At 40.7% G+C, this 24,146-nt stretch overlaps 1 protein-coding gene across 1 annotated transcript; it reads left to right on the top strand.

Annotated features, from left to right (window-relative positions):
- Nucleotides 1–1,879: 1,879 nt before the first annotated feature.
- On the top strand, nucleotides 1,880–23,526 carry LOC110495035 (myosin heavy chain, fast skeletal muscle). The gene is made up of 41 exons (XM_036940063.1): nucleotides 1,880–1,961; nucleotides 2,497–2,542; nucleotides 2,676–2,903; nucleotides 3,319–3,465; nucleotides 3,772–3,928; nucleotides 4,364–4,391; nucleotides 4,656–4,770; nucleotides 4,893–4,985; nucleotides 5,149–5,209; nucleotides 5,331–5,429; nucleotides 5,762–5,865; nucleotides 6,295–6,433; nucleotides 6,717–6,835; nucleotides 7,004–7,153; nucleotides 7,248–7,418; nucleotides 7,635–7,938; nucleotides 8,262–8,326; nucleotides 8,422–8,509; nucleotides 8,626–8,743; nucleotides 8,903–9,026; nucleotides 9,440–9,576; nucleotides 10,283–10,538; nucleotides 10,838–11,080; nucleotides 11,407–11,583; nucleotides 11,680–11,825; nucleotides 12,285–12,375; nucleotides 12,708–13,097; nucleotides 13,219–13,345; nucleotides 14,856–14,974; nucleotides 16,084–16,280; nucleotides 16,417–16,600; nucleotides 16,717–16,882; nucleotides 17,196–17,320; nucleotides 17,482–17,790; nucleotides 18,033–18,236; nucleotides 18,388–18,513; nucleotides 18,641–18,811; nucleotides 21,815–21,919; nucleotides 22,015–22,110; nucleotides 22,231–22,362; nucleotides 23,394–23,526. Exons 3-41 carry the CDS (start codon nucleotides 2,688–2,690, stop codon nucleotides 23,412–23,414), a joined length of 5,820 nt encoding a protein of 1,939 aa, XP_036795958.1. The 5' UTR covers nucleotides 1,880–1,961; nucleotides 2,497–2,542; nucleotides 2,676–2,687; the 3' UTR covers nucleotides 23,415–23,526.
- Nucleotides 23,527–24,146: the final 620 nt, after the last annotated feature.

Below are 24,146 nucleotides of genomic sequence, written 5' to 3' on the forward strand. Positions count from 1 at the left end.
TCTTAACAGTAAGTTGAGACCCTGACTGAATCCCCCTAGCAACCCCTGGGGCCCCCTTAGCAACCACATTGGTCACTTATGCTTGGAGCCGGCCCTGCAGGTGTACATGTTACATTGTTGCACATTAAAATAACTTAATGTCATAAACGTTTAGTCTGCATGGTGTGAATGTTCTCTCCACCCACAAACACGTCAAGTAAATATCTTGTCTAATAACAGTGGCATCGGTGCCAGAATTAGGCGGTGTTGGCAGATATACCAAACAATAAACCCTGGCTGCAATGAAGATGAGAGCACAGTCCAAGAAATGAAAAGGCCTAGATGGGATCCTTCCAGATGGTCACCCTGCTCAACTAGTGTATCCAGCAGATATGAGGCTTCTTGTACTGATGTGCTGGGTGGACACGGACCCTGAACAAACAGGGTGTATTCAGTGAGGTGAAATGTTCTGAACGTTGCTGATAGAAATATATTAAATAGAGCTGACATGATTCCTTGTTCTGCCTGACAGACAGTTCTATCTGTTCTTCACAATACATTTCTATCTGAACGTTCTGTAAGGTTTCGCCCTATTGAACATTGATTTAGCTGCACCATATTACACACAAATAGCATTTAAACAACCATTTGAATGCAAAAGGTTTGAAATCAGAAAAGATGTGATCGACATTGAAGAATGTGAAATGCCTGACTTGATAAAAGAACTTGCTCAACTGTTTAAATGTTTTTTTTTTCTCTCTACAATTTGCTAAAGCTGACTTTTCTAAAAGTTCTCAAAACCTGTCATAGTAACGATTTACTGAAATGTAACGTCAACGTAAAGTAACCTGTTACTTTATTGTAACTAATCCCTATTCATTTTATAACAGTTTTACTGAAGCCAGCTCAGCTGCCTAAGCGGTTAACTTCAGAGAGTAATAAACGTTTGAGGCAGTTATATCGCTGTCAGCAATATGAGTGGATAAGATGATTGAAATACTGTACTGGTGTTATGTGTCATAAGAATCCGACTGGACCGTTTTAGCCAACTGACATGTGAGACAAATAAAAGTGTCTCGAGAATCTTCAACATATCAAACTGTAGATAAAAACTACACATTAGATTTAAAAGCTTTATAAGCTGATATAGAAATGTTTTCATTCTAGATTTTAAATATTAATTTAATATGGTTCCACCAGGATGATAAATCAAAGTGAGCAAAGCACGAGGTAACGACCATCTACATCACAAGCATGAGGTGAGGAGACAGTTCAGATGTGTTTACAAGCTAAACAATATAAATAACAGGTGAACATATATATATATAAAGTTGTTGATGAGGATTAATGCCACTAAAATGGAACTAAATCAGGTCAGATTAGATTTAATGAAAACTATTTTAGTTGTAGTGGGGCAACATGGACTCACTCCATTACAGTATATGAGGTTCAGTAGAAGTAACGTGGACTCAGTCCATTACAGTATATGAGGTTCAGTAGAAGCAACATGGACTCACTCCATTACAGTATATTGCAAGTTCAAATCCCTGAGCTGACAAGGTACAAATCTGTCGTTCTGCCCCTGAACAGGCAGTTAACCCACTGTTCCTAGGTCGTCATTGAAAATAAGAATTTGTTCTTAACTGACTTGCCTAGTTAAATGAAGGTAAAAAAAAAAAAATATGAGGGTCAGTAGAACTAACATTGGAATGAATCAAACTTTTGACATTGTTATAACTATTAGTAATCAAATCTCGCTTCAGAGACAAATATGACATTAAAAAGTAATGTCATGGGAGTGTGGTGCTCCTGGAAGTGGGAGGTGCTAGTGAGACACAGACACACAGAGAGAGGTCTCTCATCCAATTCATGTCCTTTCCCAGAGTGGTCCATAATTAACTTTTGCTTGGTTGGCACTTCCAACCAGATATAAGGAGGCTGAGGCCCCAGCATCCATAAGTCAGATACCTTCTTCCTCTGTGGTAAGACTCTCTCCACCTTCTTAGAGTTGTACATTTGTCTCCTCGTTGTACTCAGCATCTGAGGCAGTAGCTAACTGTACTGTTTGAATTGACTTCTGCATGTCTCTTGTAAGATTTGACAATATGCAATCAAATGGCGTTGGTATACAACGTTACATTAAATGTTTTACTTTAAATCAGTAACTTTCATGTATGGTCTTGCTTGTAAATTGAGGGGGGGGGGGGGGTCTAGAATGTAACTGGGGTTTCAGTGGTATTCATTTGAATAAAAATATCCCTTTCTATCCCTTTGGGGACTAAATGATGAGACTTTGGACCACAGGAGGTTGGTGGTACCTTAATTGGGGAGGCTGGGCTCGTGGTAGTGACTGGAGAGGAAAGGGGGGAATGGTATCAAATACATCAAACACATGGCTTCCAGGTGTCTGATGACATTCCATTTGCTACACTCCAGTCATTATTGTGAGCCCTCCTCCCCTCAGCAGCCTCCACTGCTTTAGACTTGTGCATTTTCACAACACCTTATGTTTCACAGGGTCCTCCAAGAAGTACACATTCATCTGTAGGAGGGGGAAAAGAAGGTGAGACATGGTTTGAGTCTTCACATAAAAAGTGATGAGATTATTATGTTAGAGTTACCACTCACCTAACTCTGTTGACTGGGGAGGAAGCACCACAGAGTCAATCATGTTTCTTGTTTCATCTCTTTCCTAGTTATCCGTCACCATGAGTACGGACGCTGAGATGCAAATCTACGGCAAGGCTGCCATATACCTTCGTAAGTCTGAGAAGGAGCGGATGGAGGCACAAGCCGCACCCTTTGATTCAAAGAACTCCTGCTATGTGGCAGACAAGGTGGAGCTGTACCTTAAGGGTCTGGTCACTGCCAGGGCCGACGGGAAATGTACTGTGACAGTGACGAAACCTGATGGCACTAAGGAGGTAAGTCTGATCTGAAAAGTATTCAAAGTCAAGTTTGTGCAATTACTCAATTTCTTGAAAAATCATCAAAATGATCAAAAACATTTCAATATAATATCTTTAACAAAATAAATATTATGAATAAATTATTATAAATAATTTAATTTAAATAAATATTATGAAGGATTTCTTGTTTTTTTGTAGCCAGAATATAACCTTCAAACACATCAACACAGCTATTTAAAAATGGCATAGATTTTTTGTTATTGACTAGTCAAGAAATATATATATGTATGTGTCAGTGGCTGAAAACAAAGTAGTTGGATTAAATGTTGATATGCATTTTTTAAACAATTGTAATTGTATTTAATGAGCAAAAATCATTCAGTCATGTCCACTTTGATCTGTGTGTAATCTAGATTTCTGACTGTTTCAGGAAGGAAAAGTGTTCAAAGATGCAGACATCTATGAGATGAACCCCCCTAAGTACGACAAGATTGAGGACATGGCCATGATGACCTACCTGAATGAAGCCTCTGTGTTGTATAACCTCAAAGAGCGTTATGCAGCATGGATGATCTATGTAAGAAACCTGCACATACAAACACACACATACATGAAGATAATAAACACACACATACATGAAGATAATAAACACACACACATGAAGATAATAAATACACACACACATGAAGATAATAAACACACACACATGAACATAATAAATACACACATACAGTCCTACACATAAGTGAACGGTAGAAACCAAAATATATCAATACAGTAGACCCACATCAGTTTACCAAAGAACACCCACATCCTCACATCAATCCAGGTAAAAGTCAATCTGATTTTGTTAATCTCCTAAATTATTTATGCTTTCATCCAGACCTACTCTGGGCTCTTCTGTGCCACGGTGAACCCCTACAAGTGGCTCCCAGTGTACGACGCAGAGGTTGTCAACGCCTACAGAGGGAAGAAGAGGATGGAGGCTCCACCCCATATCTTCTCCGTCTCTGACAACGCCTTTCAGTTCATGCTGATTGGTATGAGCTCTTATGGATGGATGGATGGATGGATGGATGGATGGATGGATGGACGGACGGACGGACGGACGGACGGATGGACGGACGGACGGATGGATGGATGGATGGATGGATGGATGGACGGACGGATGGATGTATTGTTTGGTTGGATGGATGGATGGATGGTTGGATGTATTGTTTGGTTGGATGGATGGATGGATGGATGGATGGATGGATGGATGGTTGGTTGGATGGATGGATGGATGGGATGTTGAAATATGCTTCAGAGAGGGATCTACGTTTTTCTAGTCTAGGTAATAACAGTTTGCTGGGAATATCTCATTTCACTACCTTTGAATGGAAAATGTTCCAAATTGAAATTCATGATGGTGCTATGAATTAAATAATGTCCCCATGTGTTTTGAGTATGATAAGCAATATGTTTTTTCATTCCAGATAAGGAGAACCAGTCCGTCCTGATTACGTAAGTTGTTTACTAAAATGTCACTTGAGAAAGTGTTTCTATTGTAATAAGTTGGGTCACTTGGTGTGATGAAATACATGACATTATGAATGGATTAGAGCATCAGGTTATGTGTAATAACGAGTCGATGAGAAGGATTATTTGTTAAAGACTTATGTCAGAACACAGGTTAACAGTGTATTTTTCTATGCTATTTCTTAGTGAAAGCCAATCTGACACTCAAACATGTAACTAAAACCCCTCTTTCTCTGTCATATAAACCAGTGGAGAATCCGGTGCAGGAAAGACTGTCAACACCAAGCGTGTCATCCAGTACTTTGCCACCATTGCAGTGTCTGGTGGAGAGAAGAAGAAGGAAGTAGACCCCAGCAAAATGCAGGTAGGTTGTTCTTATGTTTGACTTCTTATTTCGGTTTGGTTGAATCATGTTTAAAAAAAAGTGTTCAATTGAGAAAAACGTGCTTTACCAGTTTCTGAGCAACGTGTGTTTGACTCAATCAGGGGTCTCTTGAGGATCAGATCATTGCAGCTAACCCTCTGCTGGAGGCTTACGGTAATGCCAAGACAGTGAGGAACGACAACTCGTCTCGCTTTGTAAGTATGAAGGGCATACTGTGGAAGTTACCTTATATTGGAAAAATATTCACTATAGTGATGTCAACAACTGTCCAACAAACTGTAACATTTAAAGAGGTCTATCAAAGTAAAATGTTTATTTATTTGTTGACCTATTAATAACCCCCATGCTCTACTACAGGGTAAATTCATCAGGATTCACTTCCAAGGTGGTAAACTGGCTAAAGCTGACATTGAAACCTGTGAGTTGGTTTTGATTGTTTCTCAATGCTTTCCTAAATTCACACAGATAATTTTTAGGAGATCATATCATCAAATTAAATATAATATTACAATCTCTTTCTCTCTCTCTTTCACCCTCAGACCTGCTGGAGAAGTCCAGAGTGTCCTTCCAGCTGCCCGATGAGAGAGGCTACCACATCTTCTTCCAGATGATGACAGGCCACAAACCTGACATAGTTGGTACGACAAAGTAGAGTTTTAGGGGAAATTATTCCCACCCCCATCTGTGGAACTTATACAAATATTCATAGTCCACACTAATAATACTATTACAATGATTACATCCAAGGTAACAAGGCATCTAGACATGAGTCAGGTCTCTGGGAAATATCTATCAAGTAAATCACTGTGATGCACTAGTCCACAAGTCTCAGTCTCCTCTTTATGCTATTCATTATATACTACATGTATCATTGAGTCCATCTATTGAGTAAAGGAGGGAGAAATACTGTAAAGGTAGGAGAGCAGAATTCTAAGAGATTAACTGACAAGCTGTTCTCTGTTGTCCACAGAAATGTCACTCATCACCACCAACCCCTACGACTTCCCCATGTGTAGTCAGGGTCAGATCGCTGTGGCCAGCATCGACGACAAGGAAGAGCTGGATGCCACAGATGTGAGTCAAACAAAGGGTTAACCAATCTCTAGATAGGGAATGGGTAGGACCACCATACACACTGAATGCTCTGTGTAATTCCAACTTGGTGGCAGTTGAGAATTTTCAGATATTTTTTGTTTGATTCTAAATGCCTTGTGTTAGTTAGACATGTGCCTCAAGGAACTCTTCATGCCTTCACACTTCGCCTTGAGGCACATACATGTAAGACATTCACAAGAGAGCGCCACTAAGTGTCCTGTGGAACTGTGTAAAACTCATTTCGTGCTGCCATCTACTAATGTGTTTGCCAAGCGTAATCATGTGGAACAGAGAGGCCAGTCAAATCTATCTATCCCATTTGTTCTGCAGTGAGCAGCACAGAACTGTAGTGTAACTGACCAAACTACAGTTCAGTTCATCACTGTGGTACTTCCTCTTTAATGTCAGGATGCCATTACAATCCTGGGCTTCACTAATGATGAGAAGATTGGCATCTACAAGCTGACAGGAGCTGTAGTGCACCATGGAAACTTGAAATTCAAGCAGAAGCAGCGTGAGGAGCAGGCCGAGCCAGACGGCACAGAGGGTGAGTCCCACTCATAGATATACAATATGTAGAGCATTAGTCCCATTCCCAGTCCCCAACATAGAAATAGAACACCTAAGACAGACAGTGCCACATGAAAGTCAGGCAGGAGATCATTTTTGGAGACAAATTACAACCTCCACAAATGATTTGAAATGATGGATGTGGGAGAATCAAAACCTACCCCACAAAGAAGTTACCCAAACTATTTTGCCAGTTTGACATCATAAAAAAGCGATATTGTCTCCCTGAGTCTGTTCTTGTTGGTTCTCTCTCTCTCCAGTGGCTGATAAAATTGGCTACCTGCTGGGCCTGAACTCAGCTGAGATGTTGAAGGCTCTGTGCTACCCCAGAGTGAAGGTCGGCAACGAGTATGTGACCAAGGGACAGACTGTGCCTCAGGTAAGGTGGCCAAACAAAGCATCCTCCATTCTCTGTGAACCGGATTTATTTTGGGGACGAGTGCATTGATTTGTTTTAATAGTGTTGATGTTTTCCCAAATGTATCATCACCTCATCACTGGACATGGTCAATATCTCACGTATTCATTTGAGGTATTATCATTGCAGGTTAATAACTCAGTCATGGCTCTGGCCAAGTCCATCTATGAGAGGATGTTCTTGTGGATGGTCATCCGTATCAATGAGATGTTGGACACCAAGAATCCAAGGCAGTTCTATATCGGTGTGCTTGACATTGCCGGGTTTGAGATCTTTGATGTGAGTATGAGACCAGAACAAGACAATAAGTTCTGATTGAGATGGATTACAGCCTTGTATGATGAAATTATCCCTTTTAAAATTCCATCAACAGTACAACAGCATGGAGCAGCTGTGCATCAACTTCACCAATGAGAAACTGCAACAGTTTTTCAACCACACCATGTTCGTCCTGGAGCAAGAGGAGTACAAGAAGGAGGGAATCGTCTGGGCCTTCATTGACTTCGGCATGGACTTGGCTGCCTGTATTGAGCTTATTGAGAAGGTAAGATGTCTGTGAGGATTATAATGGACCTCAACAGCAAAGCTCAAATGGAACGCTGTGTGAGATATTATCAGCATCTGACTGTTGAGATCTCAATATGTTTCCTATTATGTGCCTCTAAATGAATATAATCCTATAACAGCATGTTTACTAAAGGAGTTAATGTGATCCAAAGTGTAAATATCACTAATTTGATATACATCTCCTTTCGTAAAGCCATTGGGCATCTTCTCCATCCTTGAAGAGGAGTGCATGTTCCCCAAGTCTTCAGACACTACCTTCAAGGACAAGCTGTACTCCCAGCATCTTGGCAAAACACAGGCGTTTGAGAAGCCCAAGCCTGCCAAAGGCAAGGCAGAGGCCCACTTCTCCCTGGTGCACTACGCCGGAACTGTGGACTACAACATCACTGGGTGGCTGGAGAAGAACAAGGACCCCCTGAACGACTCAGTATGTCAACTGTACGGGAAGTCAGGAGTCAAAATTCTGGCTGCCCTGTATCCTGCTGCCCCACCTGAGGGTAAGACTAGCATCACGTCACAAGATTAAATTAAGCACTAGTTACAATTTTCTTTAAAGTCTGAATATATCACAATTTCTCAGGGTTTATTACTGGGTTAATTTACTCATACAATAGGTGTTATTCTACACAATCTGATTGGCAGCATTTGCCTCTAGATAAGTATGAAGTTAACCAGAGATTCTCTGGTATATAATTAGTGTGTTTGCTGAAGACAAGACCACTCTAGATTTCTTACATACTTTTCAAATTATTCTATTTATTCCACCCGCTCTAGGAAATGTACTTTTCTAGTTATCTTTAACTTTCCCCCATTTTAACAGATACAACCAAGAAAGGAGGCAAGAAGAAGGGTGGTTCCATGCAGACTGTGTCCTCCCAGTTCAGGGTGAGCTTTTGAAATGTGTAGATTCAGTCCTTCAAAAGGTGCAATTATTCTAAATTACAGTCGGCCTGAGAAAATGGTTTGTAACCCCCTTACAGGAGAACTTACATAAGCTGATGACCAACTTGAGGAGCACTCATCCTCACTTTGTGCGCTGCCTGATCCCCAACGAGTCAAAGACTCCAGGTACAAGAAATATTGAGTTAAATATGTCATCTTATCAGTATAATATCAGTAACCTTAACAATCCCAATCTATAATCTGTTTATGAGTATTAAAAGATAATTGTTTTGTTTCACCAGGTCTGATGGAGAACTTCCTGGTTATCCACCAGCTCAGGTGTAATGGTGTACTGGAGGGTATCAGGATCTGCAGAAAGGGCTTCCCCAGCAGAATTATCTATGCTGATTTCAAGCAGAGGTACATGCACACACATACACAGACACACACACACATACATACACAATCACAGAAAGATCTGCTCCAAGGGTTTTCCCAGCATCAGAATAGTCTTAACTTTTAAGTAATATAACCAACATATTACAACTTGACATATGTTACACGTTTCTCCTCATTCAGGTACAAAGTACTGAATGCCAGCGTCATCCCTGAGGGCCAGTTCATGGACAACAAGAAGGCTTCTGAGAAGCTGCTTGGGTCCATTGATGTGAATCACGAGGATTACAAGTTTGGACACACCAAGGTCAGTCAAATACTCCCAGGAAAAGATGACAACAAAACACAACTTCAATGATAATTTAAAATCTCTTCAGTTGGTACATCCATTATTTTCTTCTTTCTTCTTCACTAATGGAAAATTGTAGTGTTTTTCCTTCAAATTCATGCATCACAAGTATAGAAGAGAAACTAAACTCATTATCATGTGCACTGTGTTAGAGTGGTATGGCTGCAGTTATCTGTATCTGTGTACATTATTGATCTACAACTGTACAATAACTAACAACTTAGACACAACCTATCCCGTGGTTTGTTTGCAACTATTGCAGAGTTAATGTTGTTTAAATCAATCTAGTGGTGTTGTTCCCCTCTTTTGAATCAAGCCTTTCTATCTGTCACAATCTGTGGTTCCATTGACCGTGTTAACCTGTGTCTCAGGTGTTCTTCAAAGCCGGTCTGCTGGGTGTCCTGGAGGAGATGAGAGATGAGAAGCTGGCCACTCTGGTCGGCATGGTCCAGGCTCTCAGTCGTGGATTCCTCATGAGGAGAGAGTTCACCAAGATGATGGAGAGGAGGTGAGGAATAGTAGACATCTTGGCAAAGCTTTCTGTCAACCACCTGTATCTAATGCATTATGATTACATACTGTATATGCTGTGAGTTGTTCAGAATGAGAAAGTACATCTTATAATGGTCTACTAAAGCTTTTGGGTTAATTCATTTAGTCCAGAAATGGATGCAGCAACTAAGGATTCTAGCTTAATAGCTGCAGTTTGGGATTTGGCTGTTCGATTGTCATTTAAATTTGTGATATTTATCCATTAATTCTTGAAGAACATAAAATTCCTCATGAGCTTAGCATGACTGTCAGTCGTTGCATCTAGAGAGCTGTCTATGAGTTTAAGTGTGGTTACATTTCCCTACACCGATTCCTCAGCTGTTAACAAAAGGGGTTAGAGGTTTTGTTGTTCTTAGACTCCCAGAAAGACGCTTTTTAAAGCATTATATCGTTATATCTACATAATTTCAACCAAAAAATGTAATGTGATAATATTGTAAAAAAGTGGATTTCAAAAATATCATCAACCTTAGGCAATTTCATATTTTTTCACCCAACTTTTAACCGAAAACCAATAACATGGTGAAATAATTAGTTGATTTCACGTTGAATTGACGTCAGTTGACAACTCAACCAAACGTAAATCAAAACTAGACGTTGAACTGACGTCTGTTCCCAGTGGGATGTCACTGACACGCCACTCTGTCCTTTCTGTCGACCAGAGATTCCATCTTCGCCATCCAGTACAACATCCGCTCATTCATGAATGTCAAAACCTGGCCATGGATGAAGTTGTACTTCAAGATCAAGCCCCTGCTGCAGAGCGCTGAGACTGAGAAGGAGCTGGCCAACATGAAGGAGAACTATGAGAAGATGACAGCAGACCTGGCCAAGGCTCTGTCCACGAAGAAGCAAATGGAGGAGAAGTTGGTGGCCCTGATGCAGGAGAAGAATGACCTGGCGCTCCAAGTCGCATCTGTGAGTGAGCAACGACCTTCATAAGGGCACATCCACACACACAAATACACAGACAGACATACATACAAACCCACACTCATAAGGGCACATCCACACACACAAATACACAGACAGACATACATACAAACCCACACTCATAAGGGCACATTTACACAAACATTTAAACACACACACACATACTGTTATTGCCCATGTTATTTATATATTTCCTGATTTGGTCCGACCAATTAGACTAAATTAAGTCTATATTTTCATAAATAAAGTTAGGCTGATGATTTTTTCTCTTGTTCTGAAACCAGGAAGGAGAGAGTCTGAACGATGCTGAGGAAAGGTGTGAGGGGCTCATCAAGAGCAAGATCCAGCTGGAGGCCAAACTCAAAGAGACGACCGAGAGGCTGGAGGATGAGGAGGAGATCAATGCTGAGTTGACTGCCAAGAAGAGGAAGCTGGAGGATGAGTGTTCTGAGCTGAAGAAGGACATTGATGACCTGGAGCTCACCCTGGCCAAAGTGGAGAAGGAGAAGCACGCCACTGAAAACAAGGTATTGTGTTTTACCATAGACAGTCTAACCAACAATAATCAACTCAAAACATAGCATAACAGAAATGGAATTCAAGTTGTATTGTGGGTGCAGGAAATATTATGACACAATAGTGGAATTTCAGTTGGGGGTACTTCCAACATTCATTGCATGTTCTGCTCCCCTTCATTTATGAAACATAGGCATGGTGTACACTTCCTTCTAGTGTTGAATCTATAGCACAGTAGTTGTTGATTCATTTCTAATCTAAATGAAATGAATGCAATATTTAACAATCTAAATCTCCCCTTAATGTATAATTATAATTATGTTGTGGCCATTTACAGGTTAAAAACCTGACAGAGGAGATGGCGTCTATGGATGAGAGTGTTGCCAAGCTGACCAAGGAGAAGAAAGCCCTCCAAGAAGCCCACCAGCAGACACTGGATGACCTGCAGGCAGAGGAGGACAAAGTCAACACTCTGACCAAGGCCAAGACCAAGCTGGAACAGCAAGTGGACGACGTGAGTGGAGTTTGACATTTTGGCCATGATAGTATGTAAGATGATATTATCTTCAGTTGTTTAGATTTTAACAATATATGTGTTTTTATCTTCTAGCTTGAGGGTTCTCTGGAGCAAGAGAAGAAGCTCCGTATGGACCTTGAGAGAGCCAAGAGAAAGCTGGAGGGAGATCTGAAACTGGCCCAGGAGTCCATAATGGACCTGGAGAATGACAAGCAGCAAGCTGATGAGAAAATCAAGAAGTAAACACAAACAAATGACTACAGTATTACCTGCTATACTGGTTGTTCTTGGCAAGTTCTTGTAATTGTGAATCAGCATGTACATGTGATTCTTAAAGAGATACTTCAGGATTTTGGAAGCTCTTTATCTACTTCCCCAGAGCCAGATGAACTCGTGAATACCATTTTTATGTCTCTGCATGCAGTTTAAAGTTGCTAACTGTTAGCGCAATGACTGGAATTATATGGTAACTGCTAGCAAGCTAATAAGCGTTGGCTTGCAAAACTACTTCTAACTTCCTTCATACTGGATGCAGAGACATACAACTGGTATCCACAAGTTCATCTGACTCTGAGGAAGTAGATATATTGCCAAAATGCTGAAGTATTCCTTTAAAAGCAATATGAATGGTATAATGCTCTCCCTTTACACTATCGAAACAAAACTAACTCTGCAATCGGCAAATTTGTGTTTCTCAGGAAGGAGTTTGAGACCACCCAGCTCCTCAGCAAGATTGAGGATGAGCAGTCTCTGGGAGCTCAGCTGCAGAAGAAGATCAAGGAACTCCAGGTACAGTAGAGGATCTAGGGGTCTAAGCTCCAGACTTGCCCAGGTACAAAGCTCCAGAACAGAATAGCACAGACTTGAAAAACATTATTCTGGTTGCACACATTTTTCCCGATAGATTCTGATGGCTGAATAAGTTGGAACGTGGTGCATCTTGCTGTTGTAAAGATGGTGTCTCAAAATCGTAGTTTGGATCCTGCATTGGACACTATCTACTGAATATATTAACGGTCTTAACATTAATGCAAAATATACATACTATTATTACTTTGTGAGGTTCAATTGTTTCAACTTTATTGTAGTGTTCATCCCCCTGCTCCTGTCCCCTGTTCTAGGCCCGTATTGAGGAGCTGGAGGAGGAAATCGAGGCTGAGCGTGCTGCCAGGGCTAAGGTTGAGAAGCAGAGGGCCGATCTCTCCAGGGAACTTGAGGAGATCAGCGAGAGGCTGGAAGAGGCCGGAGGCGCCACTGCTGCTCAGATTGAGATGAACAAGAAGCGTGAGGCTGAGTTCCAGAAGCTGCGTCGTGATCTTGAAGAGTCCACCCTGCAGCATGAGGCCACAGCCGCCGCTCTGCGCAAGAAGCAGGCCGACAGTGTGGCTGAGCTCGGGGAGCAGATCGACAACCTGCAGCGCGTTAAGCAGAAGCTGGAGAAGGAGAAGAGCGAGTACAAGATGGAGATTGATGACCTCTCTAGCAACATGGAGGCCGTCGCCAAGGCTAAGGTGAGTAGTGATGTTTTGATCAAGCAGTGTTGAGGAGGGTCAACTACATCACCATTCAACTCAACTGATGTTGACAGGAGTCACATATATAAAGTAACGATGGAACATGTTTCACTAACAGGGCAATCTGGAGAAGATGTGCCGTACTCTTGAGGACCAGCTGAGTGAGCTGAAGACTAAGAATGATGAGAATGTTCGCCAGGTCAACGACATCAGCGGACAGAGGGCCAGACTCCTGACAGAAAATGGTACCATCAACAATGAACAAGCCAATGCTTTCCTTCAGTAGAACAGAATAAAATGTGTTGGGGATTTATGTCCATAGTCCACATTAGTGCCGGTCGGTGATGTTTAAGATGGAGGACAATAATCTTTTTTTAGGAGCAGTTTACAATGTATGTGCACAGGTCGAGAGAAGAATATGAGTAATCGAGATGAGAGACCGTGATACATTCAATACTGCCTTTCACACTCTTGCCTGCATCTAGCTGATCTAGGTTGTAATAATTAGTCCAACAGTTGCAAACAAGAGTTTCTATTGGACAAATTCAGGAATGATATCCTAATTTTGTTCTATTTGGTTCCGTTTAAGAAAGGTTTTCAACAGAATGTGCGGAATGAATACTACCCTGATCCCACGCAGACACAGTTCACTTTCATAGAAGCCACATACAAACAGCATGACCATTTTGCTCGTTGTATAATTCCTTCTCGCCTCACCTTTTACCTTCTGGACTTCAGTGCAAAACACACCAGCTGTCTGTGATCAGGCAGAAAAAAACGTTCCAAACCTTCATAACATAACCACTAACCGCTACACACAGCCTACATCGATGTCACCATATTAGCTAACGTCATAGCTAGTCAACGTAGCTACTGGAACTAACACTTTAGTAAACCCGCTACAATAATGCAGTACAGTCAGCAAGCAGTTTAGCAGTTACACAGTGGATCCCGCTGGCAATAAATTAATAAAACCAAAAGCTTACCTTGGCTTGGAAGAGTTCTCTTGTTGGATAGCCACAGACAGCTAACTAACATAGCATCCCTCTCTGTTTGAGCCGGGTGTTTGAGTAGACTAAACTAGCTAGCTGCATTTGCTAGCTAAGTGAAAGGGAAAAAAAATCTCTCTCTCTCTCTCTCTCCTGCATTTGCTAGCTAAGTGAAAGGGAAAATAATCTCTCTCTCTCTCTCTCTCTCCTGCATTTGCTAGCTAAGTGAAAGGGAAAATATCTCTCTCTCTCTCTCTCTCTCCTGCATTTGCTAGCTAAGTGAAAGGGAAAATAATCTCTCTCTCTCTTGCTTCTCCTTCATTTTTAAAGAAAATAATCTGTTAAACTATGTTCTTTCTCTCTCTTTGAGTCAACTACTCATCACATTTTATGCACTGCAGTGCTAGCTAACTGTAGCATATGCTTTCTGTACTAGATTAATTCTCTGGTCCTTTGATTGAGTGGACAACATGTCAGTTCATGCTGCAAGAGCTATGATAGGTTGCAGTACGTTGTCATTATTACTGTGTAAGTCTCTGGAAAGGGGGTGAGAACCATGAGCCTCCTTGGTTTTGTATTGAAGTCAATGTAATTTCACTGAGGAGGATGGTCCTCCCCTTCCTCTTCTGAGGAGCCTCTACTGGTCCACATCGTTTCTATTGTACTATTCACCACCGAACAACATTGCCCCCAAGATACATTAAAATACATGTTCAATCTTAGAAAACAAAGATGTCATTAACAAGATGTCCCTCTATCCCTACAGGTGAGTTTGGCCGCCAGCTGGAGGAGAAGGAAGCCCTGGTGTCTCAGCTGACCAGAGGAAAACAGGCCTTCACCCAGCAGGTGGAGGAGCTGAAGAGGGCGATTGAGGAGGAGGTCAAGGTAAGGGACCCAAGATGGACTCCACGACCCCAGAGTTTAGTGCAGGGATCATCAACTAGATTCAGCCATGTGACGATTTATTTTCTTGAGTGGATGGTCAGGACATAATTACAAATAATTTGTAGACTGCCAATTGAACGGAAGAAACATAAACATATATAATATTTGACAAAAACGTAATTTCAAACCTTGCATGTATGCGGTCACATGCAGCGACGTCATGCACCCCCAAAAAAAATCTGATGGGTCACAAAGTATGTGATGGTGGCTAGGGGTGCTGTCCTGGGGGGGGGTTGTGTTTTTTCAAACACCTGAAACAGCTTTTTCCTGCAATCTATAGCCAAAATCTTTATACTTAATTCAATGTAAAAAAAATAATATATATGTCTGTTTTTCGACATATCTCAGCATACCTCTTCAGCTGTCTGTAACTTCCTGACTGGTGGTTGTTTTTAAAGAAACTAAATATGCTTCTCTATATCTCTGCTAAAATCTGGGTAAAAGATTGAAAGGAATTTGAGACTCATTCAGTACATTTAGTTATTGCTTGCTTTTCTTAAGTCTACCAGCCTTTCTAGCAGGCATGCCAGCTAAGATAGTTAGACAAGCTAGCCACTCTACCTCGATTGATAGCCTGAAATGGCTTCTTGGTAGTTAGTTATGAGGTTGGGATTTTGGGAACCTACGGTATCTGGGCTGACTAAAGCCAACTTCAGAAAATTGCAAGGTAACTAGTAGTATTACAGAGAAACTACAACAGGACAAATCTGAGGGGGCACGTGCCCCCCTGTGCCCCCTATGGGCATGACGCCTCTGATCACATAGATCTGTCTGTTGTGCATGGGAAAACTTTGGATTGGATTTCCAAAATTACAATCACGGAGCAGATTTGTTGGTGTTTTTACAGTCTTTTATGGTCCCCCCCCCACGCCAAAATATTACTTTATTCAGAAAACTTGAGGGGCCAAATAAAATCGCTTCACGCCAGTTGGAGAACCCTGGTTTAAAGACATATCTTCATATACATGGTGACTACACCACCCTCAGAGAGCTCTACTATAATTTGTTTGACTATCTTTCCAATCTCTCTTTGTCTTTCTCTCTCACAGGCTAAAAACGCATTGGCCCACGGTGTCCAATCTGCCCGCCATGACTGTGACCTCCTGAGGGAGCAGTTTGAGGAGGAGCAGGAGGCCAAGGCAGAGCTGCAACGCGGCATGTCCAAGGCCAACAGTGAGGTGGCTCAGTGGAGGACTAAGTATGAAACTGATGCTATCCAGCGCACAGAGGAGCTGGAGGAGGCCAAGTGAGTCGCACGGATCAGCAAAACTAAAATATAGGGTATTGATGGTGATGGTGGATTGGGCTCTGAGAAAATGTTACATCAACATGTATTGTAACGTTTGTTTCAGCCCCTAAAACCTCCCTCTGTTGTCCAATAGGAAGAAGCTGGCCCAGCGACTTCAGGATGCTGAGGAGACCATTGAGGCGACCAACTCCAAATGTGCCTCCCTGGAGAAGACCAAGCAGAGGCTGCAGGGAGAGGTGGAGGACCTCATGATTGATGTTGAGAGAGCAAACGCAATGGCCGCCAACCTCGACAAGAAGCAGAGGAACTTTGACAAGGTGAAAACAAAGAAACCTCACCTTAGGTTGATATTTTCTGTCTGCTATATGATTAACTGTAGCATATTTCTGATTCAAAACTCTTCATCTAATGAAACTCCCATGGATACTCCTAGGTTCTGGCAGAGTGGAAGCAGAAGTATGAGGAGGGCCAGGCTGAGCTGGAAGGAGCTCAGAAGGAGGCTCGCTCTATGAGCACTGAACTCTTCAAGATGAAGAACTCCTACGAGGAGGCTCTGGATCATCTGGAGACTCTGAAGAGAGAGAACAAGAACCTGCAACGTGAGCACTTGACAGCAGTTCTATTTGGCCCATGTTTGACTAGTGTTTTGAAAATGAAGGGAACTGCAAACATCAAAACTACTATTACACCATTTCAGAGTTGTCATGTACAGTTCAAAATATTTATATTTTTAACCTGTGATCACTATTCCTTTGAACAACCAAAGGATGTGGAGGGCAATTAGATTTGCCAGACCATATGAAGTGCTGTTAATTAATGAACGGTTATTATGATTCAATGTCAACTTCAGTACATTGACATATCCACTTAAAATCCCCCAAGTCTAAACTGCTCCTGAATGTGTGTGCGCAGAGGAGATCTCTGACCTGACTGAGCAGATCGGAGAGACTGGCAAGAGCATTCATGAGCTGGAGAAGGCCAAGAAGACCGTAGAGACAGAGAAGTCTGAGATCCAGACCGCTCTGGAGGAGGCTGAGGTACAAACTACAGCTGTTTGATGGGGAAAGCAGTGTTAAACTAGCCAACACCAGCTACAGTCCAATGATCCCTGTATTGGAGTTTATTGTAGTCATATATATGTAATTGCTACATCCAAATATATTGAACACAATTGGCCTGACTGCTTCTGTTTGTCCAGGGAACACTGGAGCACGAGGAATCCAAGATTCTGCGTGTGCAGCTGGAGCTGAACCAGATCAAGGGTGAGGTGGACAGGAAGATCGCTGAGAAGGACGAGGAGATGGAGCAGATCAAGAGGAACAGCCAGAGGGTGGTTGACTCCATGCAGAGCACCCTGGACTCTGAGGTCAGGAGCAGGAATGATGCCCTGAGGGTGAAGAAGAAGATGGAGGGAGACCTGAATGAGATGGAGATCCAGCTGAGCCACTCCAACAGGCAGGCCGCTGAGGCCCAGAAACAGCTGAGGAACGTCCAGGGACAGCTCAAGGTAAAGGGACTGGGACATCAGGTTCAAACACCTGAACATGGAGAGGGATTTCTTTGTGAATCTGTAGAAAATAAAAGAACAGTGGAATTGAATAGATTGAACTATATACTGTAGAAAGGTAGGGATATTAAGTACATTCTTACCAATGAACATTTATATCACCCCTACATGGCTAGGGATTTGTTTGTGAAACACCCCTACTTCCACAAGTCCTAAAGAACGTATGTCATTGTGAACCCCAGGATGCCCAATTGCACCTTGATGACGCCGTCCGTGTCGCAGAAGACATGAAGGAGCAGGCAGCCATGGTGGAGCGCAGAAACGGTCTGATGGTGGCTGAAATCGAGGAGCTGAGAGTTGCTCTGGAGCAGACAGAGAGAGGCCGCAAAGTGGCTGAGACTGAGCTGGTAGACGCCAGCGAGCGTGTTGGACTGCTGCACTCCCAGGTATTGGTCAAATGACGATTCTAATGAAACTCAACCAAGCATACTATTTACACACACCTGGAATTCGACAGTCCTTACTTTCACATTTTCAGAATTTGTGACTTGTCAGTTCTCTTGAGAGTCAAACAAATCATCTTGTTTCTTCCTTCAGAACACCAGCCTTCTGAACACCAAGAAGAAGCTGGAGACTGATCTGGTACAAGTGCAGGGAGAGGTGGACGACATCGTCCAGGAGGCCAGGAATGCAGAAGAGAAGGCCAAAAAGGCCATCACTGACGTGAGTACTTGGATTACATCAATTTGATTTGTCCTCAAGGGAAATAGTAGCTGGGCAGGTTAACCACAATAAAGATGTCAGAGGGATGTTATGATTTGTGCATAAATTAAACAAACTACCATTCCAGGCGGCCATGATGGCTGAGGAGCTGAAGAAGGAGCAGGACACCAGTTCTCACCTGGAGAGGATGAAGAAGAACCTGGAGGTCACAGTCAAGGACCTGCAGCACCGCCTGGATGAGGCTGAGAATCTGGCCATGAAGGGAGGCAAGAAGCAGCTCCAGAAACTGGAGTCCAGGGTGAGTTACCAGCAGGGTGGATTAGGGTGGATTGAAGGACTGATTGCTGTACATGTATTTGATCATATAAAATTACACAGGAGACTCTTTCTCTAAATTAATTAAAATTGTTTTTATTGTCATATACACCAGATAGGTGAAAATTAGGGTGAAGTGCCTTGGACATCAACACATTTTTCACATTGAAGGCTCAGGTATTTGAACCAGCAACATTTAACTGCTAGTATACCTGCCACCCTCAACCACCTCGATCAAGGGTTCCTAAACTTTTTGACACGGGACCCCTTTTGTGATAGAAAATTCATTAGTGACCCCCTCCTAATATCAGAATACAATTCCTACTTTAGAGTGTAGTAAAAATAGCATCCAGGTAGTTTTACCACAGTGTTTCTAAACCCAGAGGTGCAACATTGCAAGACTTCCGGGAATGCTTGCGATTCAGACCAGACCAGGGTTTGAGATGTCTATGGGAGAAGTGAAAAATTCATCCTTGGTTGTTAATTTTCTTGAAATCTCAAGGCAAGACCTAGACTTGAGTAAATGTATTAAGATACTGGAGTGCATCTTTAAGTAGCTGAAACTGTCATTACTACAACCTAGTGAAAGTAACAAACTAACACATTTTAATTTTCATCAAAAACAATGTTCTCAGCTTTTTTTTGACTGCATGAACATGTGCAGTTCAGCACAACTGTTAGACCCGATGGTGTGTTTCTGTGCATGAGCTTAGCTAGCTAAGGTCGCAATGGGATTGTCTACAAGTCCTCTTCTTTTGGATTTGCTACGATTTCTCCAGTGCATGGCCGGACTAATCATGTCTCGGCCCCTGGGAAAGGACATTTTTAAGTCACCTTCTGGCATCAGAAACAACATTTGCAGTTTTAAAACAAATGTTCAGCTATTCTATTCATTTAGCCTTTGGACAGAAATGGCATTTGGTTATTTTAGAGCTAATTTCTTGAAATTCTACACATTTTGCCATGTGGCAGAGAGAAAATGTAGCAGTTTTAAAAGCTAATTCAGGATGGATTTATCTTCAAAATCAACATTTTGGGGAATATGTTACACTTTAAAAACTTTTTTTAAATTGAACTTTTATTTAACTGGGTAGGCTAGTTGAGAACAAGTTCTCATTTACAACTACGACCTGGCCAAGATAAAGCAAAGCAATGCGACACAAACAACAACACACATGGAATAAACAAACATACAGTCAATAACACAATAGAGAAAACGTCTATATACAGTGTGTGAAAATAAGGCAAGATAAGGAAGGTAGGCAATAAAAAGGCCATAGTGGTGAAATCATTTCAATTTAGCAATTAAACACTGGAGTGATAGATGTGCAAAAGATGAATGTGCAAGTAGAGATAATGGGGTGCAAAGGAGCAAAAAATAAAAAATAAAAATAAAAATAACAGTTTGCGGATGAGGAAATTGGATGGGCTGTTTACAGATGTGCTATGTACAGGTGCAGTGATATGTGAGCTGCTTTGGCAGCTGGTGCTTAAAGTTAGTGAGGGAGATATAGGTCGTCAGCTACAGTGATTTTTGCAACTCACTTTAGTGGAGTTGAGAAGAATTGTAGCCAAGACCTTAAAATAAAGATATACAAATGTATTTATCTAGTTGCTTCGTTCAGGCTTGTACAGTTGTCTTGGCAGACTTCTTCTAAACTGCCAATTCATTCATAATAATACTAATAAATAACAATTCTCAATAAATATCAACACACGATATAATTTACTGTACATGAATCAAATTCATCTCATTGTAATCATTTGTTAGGCTTCATCTAGTTACATTGTTTAATTTCTCTCTCTCCAGATCGCTAGCTTCTCATTCACTCTGCTGCAAAAGGGCTGTTGCTAGGGAAGCTAGCGTTGATATGTGGGGCTACCAGCTAGAAGGCTAAATTAGCTTGTAGGCTAGCGGACTTTCACAAGTTCATAAAAACGTGAAAATACAACGTAACATCTTAACAAACATTTGTACATACTCCGAAAACATTACTGTCTTTAATATGGTGCTTTCCCACTTACCTGCCAAATGAATTTATGACATAAATGTTATGTCGGTGCTCCTGTCTCGCTGTTGACTCACTTGGCAAACGTCTCTTAATAAATGCCATAGCACGAGCTCCCCATGGTAGAAACATTGTTCTATCTGTGGTGGAAGCAACCTAACGACATTAAAACAGGCCACTGTCGCCCTCTAGAGGCCATACGGGTACTGAACTATACACTGCTAAATACATGCCACAATGTATAAATAGTCATGTACAATATATTACAAATACAAGATGAATTGAATTGGGAAAAAATTATCAGTGATTGAGTACTGTGGATACCAATATCACCGTTTGTTTTTTTATTTTTTTATTTCACCTTTATTTAAACCAGGTAGGCTAGTTGAGAACAAGTTGTCATTTACAACTGTAACCTGGCCAGGATAAAGCATAGCAGTGTGAACAGACAACAACACAGAGTTACACATGGAGTAAACAATAAACAAGTCAATAACACAGTAGCTAAAAAAAGGAAAAAAAGAGTCTATATACATTGTGTGCAAAATGCATTAGGAGGTAGGCGAATAATTACAATTGAGCAGATTAACACTGGAGTGATAACTGATCAGATGGCCATGTACAGGTAGAGATACTCCCAGGCTCATGTTGTGCATCTAAGGGTTAAGAACATCAATTGTGGATTAATATTATTACATTGTATTGTATTGCACACATTTTCCACGGTTCCCTGTTAGTTTACCCTGCTGTTGCTATCAATATTCATCACATTTGAAATGTAAATTACACTTTGGGAACTACTGACCTAGATAATGAAAAGTTGTTATAATAACAGACAACTTCAATAAAAATTATGAAAAGGAACAGACAACAATTGTGCTTCCTTGACTAGGTAGAAGATGACCTGTGTTACAAAGATTCGTTACATCTGATTTCACCAGCTCAAACAAATGCCTACGTTTATTTTTTCCACAAAGGTGCGTGAGCTCGAGACTGAGGTGGAGGCTGAGCAGAGAAGAGGTGTAGACGCAGTCAAGGGAGTCCGCAAGTATGAGCGCAGAGTCAAGGAGCTCACTTACCAGGTAAGAGAAAGTGCATCCTTCACACACTTGACACTAACACAGACAGGTTTGTGTATAAAACTATGGGACATTGATTCTTTGCTCTTCTCCCACAGACTGAGGAGGATAAGAAGAACGTTGGCAGACTTCAGGACCTGGTAGATAAGCTGCAGATGAAAGTGAAGGCCTACAAGAGGCAGGCTGAGGAAGCGGTGAGTCACAGACTTAATCAAATACTCTGAAAAAAACAGCATTCGAAAATATATTTATCTTTAGAAAAAATTATATAATGAATGCTGATGTTCTGCTCTCCCTCTCTTTTCCTCACCCAGGAGGAAGCAGCAAACCAGCACATGTCTAAGTTCAGGAAGGTTCAGCATGAGCTGGAGGAGGCCGAGGAGCGTGCTGATATCGCTGAGACTCAGGTCAACAAGCTCAGAGCCAAGACCCGTGACTCTGGAAAGGTACAGAACTGCTGCTAGACCTGTACATGACTCATGTTCAGAAATGACCACATCAACACCACCTATGATTCAGTCTTCTCAGAGGTCAATAAAGACCCTTTACACTCAACTGTTTCGAAGATCCCTAAGAAGCACATGTTAAGTAGGGCAAAAAATATTATTATTTCAAACTAAGCTGGTACTTAAAAGTTGAAAATCCAAGCTGAGCCTTAAAATGCTTGTTCCATTATACAGTATTCTTTAAGTGTTCATAATATATTTATCATGTTAATAATTATTACTGATCCATTATATTCTATCCAAGTCTATAATGTTCATTATTATTACTGATCCATTATATTCTATCCATATATTTATCATGTTCATTATTATTACTGATCCATTATATTCTATCCATATATTTATCATGTTCATTATTATTACTGATCCATTATATTCTATCCATATATTTATCATGTTCATTATTATTACTGATCCATTATATTCTATCCATATATTTATCATGTTCATTATTATTACTGATCCATTATATTCTATCCATATATTTATCATGTTCATTACTATTACTGATCCATTATATTCTATCCATATATTTATCATGTTCATTATTATTACTGATCCATTATATTCTATCCATATATTTATCATGTTCATTATTATTACTGATCCATTATATTCTATCCATATATTTATCATGTTCATTATTATTACTGATCCATTATTTTCTATCCATATATTTATCATGTTCATTATTATTACTGATCCATTATATTCTATCCATATATTTATCATGTTCATTGTTATTACTGATCCATTATATTCTATCCATATATTTATCATGTTCATTATTATTACTGATCCATTATATTCTATCCATATATTTATCATGTTCATTGTTATTACTGATCCATTATATTCTATCCATATATTTATCATGTTCATTATTATTACTGATCCATTATATTCTATCCATATATTTATCATGTTCATTATTATTACTGATCCATTATATTATTTATTTATTCTTACAGGGTAAAGAAGTTGCTGAATAAACAAGACCAAAGTATTGAAGATCAAAGTCTTACCATTTTCCTGTGTGGCATAAAATATGATTTTCATGGTGAAATGTTGAGCATTGATTAAAAACATGTGGATCTACATACACTTCCTTTGTGACTGTGGATTTATTACTCAACAAACAGCTTTTTCATACCATAATATATTGTACTTTCATTAAACAAGCAATCTGGGATTCCAACAACAACAACAAAGCAGTCCCTTTTTTGGTAAACATCTGAGGGATGAGGCGGGAGAACTGTAAACATTCAAATTCATAGACTGAGCTATGGATGTAAGGACTGACCATTCACAACATCAAAATTATAGTTTTAACCCTTTACACTTGCAGAAATTGGCTTATATGGACTGGCCCAAATGTAAATGCTTCTAAAATAAATAAAATGTGGGAAGAACATGCATAACTGCGGTAGCAATTGAAGGGGAACAGTTTGGATATTGTGGGGAAACAATAGAACGGATTTTTTCATTTACATTTTTGTCACAGATTATTCGCACATTAATCACATGTGGAAATACTATGTAAAAAATGTATGTTTATCGAGCATCTGAAAAAATGACGTGAGAGTTTACTTCTGTGTTTAACTGATATTATGCGTCAACTTTCTAATTTGGATTACCAATAGATTTTTTGGGATATATATACACACTTCCATAATGATTAGCCTTCTACTGAGAGAAGATGGTGGACTGAACGTAGTTATGTA

This window comes from Oncorhynchus mykiss, chromosome 13, assembly GCF_013265735.2.
Source record: "Oncorhynchus mykiss isolate Arlee chromosome 13, USDA_OmykA_1.1, whole genome shotgun sequence".
In the NCBI taxonomy this organism is placed as follows: Eukaryota; Metazoa; Chordata; class Actinopteri; order Salmoniformes; family Salmonidae; genus Oncorhynchus; species Oncorhynchus mykiss.

Coding starts and splice junctions, on each gene's coding strand:
- LOC110495035 (XM_036940063.1), top strand. CDS start 2,688: ATGAGTACGGACGCTGAGATGCAAATCTACGGCAAGGCTGCCATATAC. Junction 5,866..6,294: donor AAGAGCTGGATGCCACAGAT/GTGAGTCAAACA, acceptor CTTTAATGTCAG/GATGCCATTACAATCCTGGG. Junction 17,791..18,032: donor ACGTCCAGGGACAGCTCAAG/GTAAAGGGACTG, acceptor TGTGAACCCCAG/GATGCCCAATTGCACCTTGA.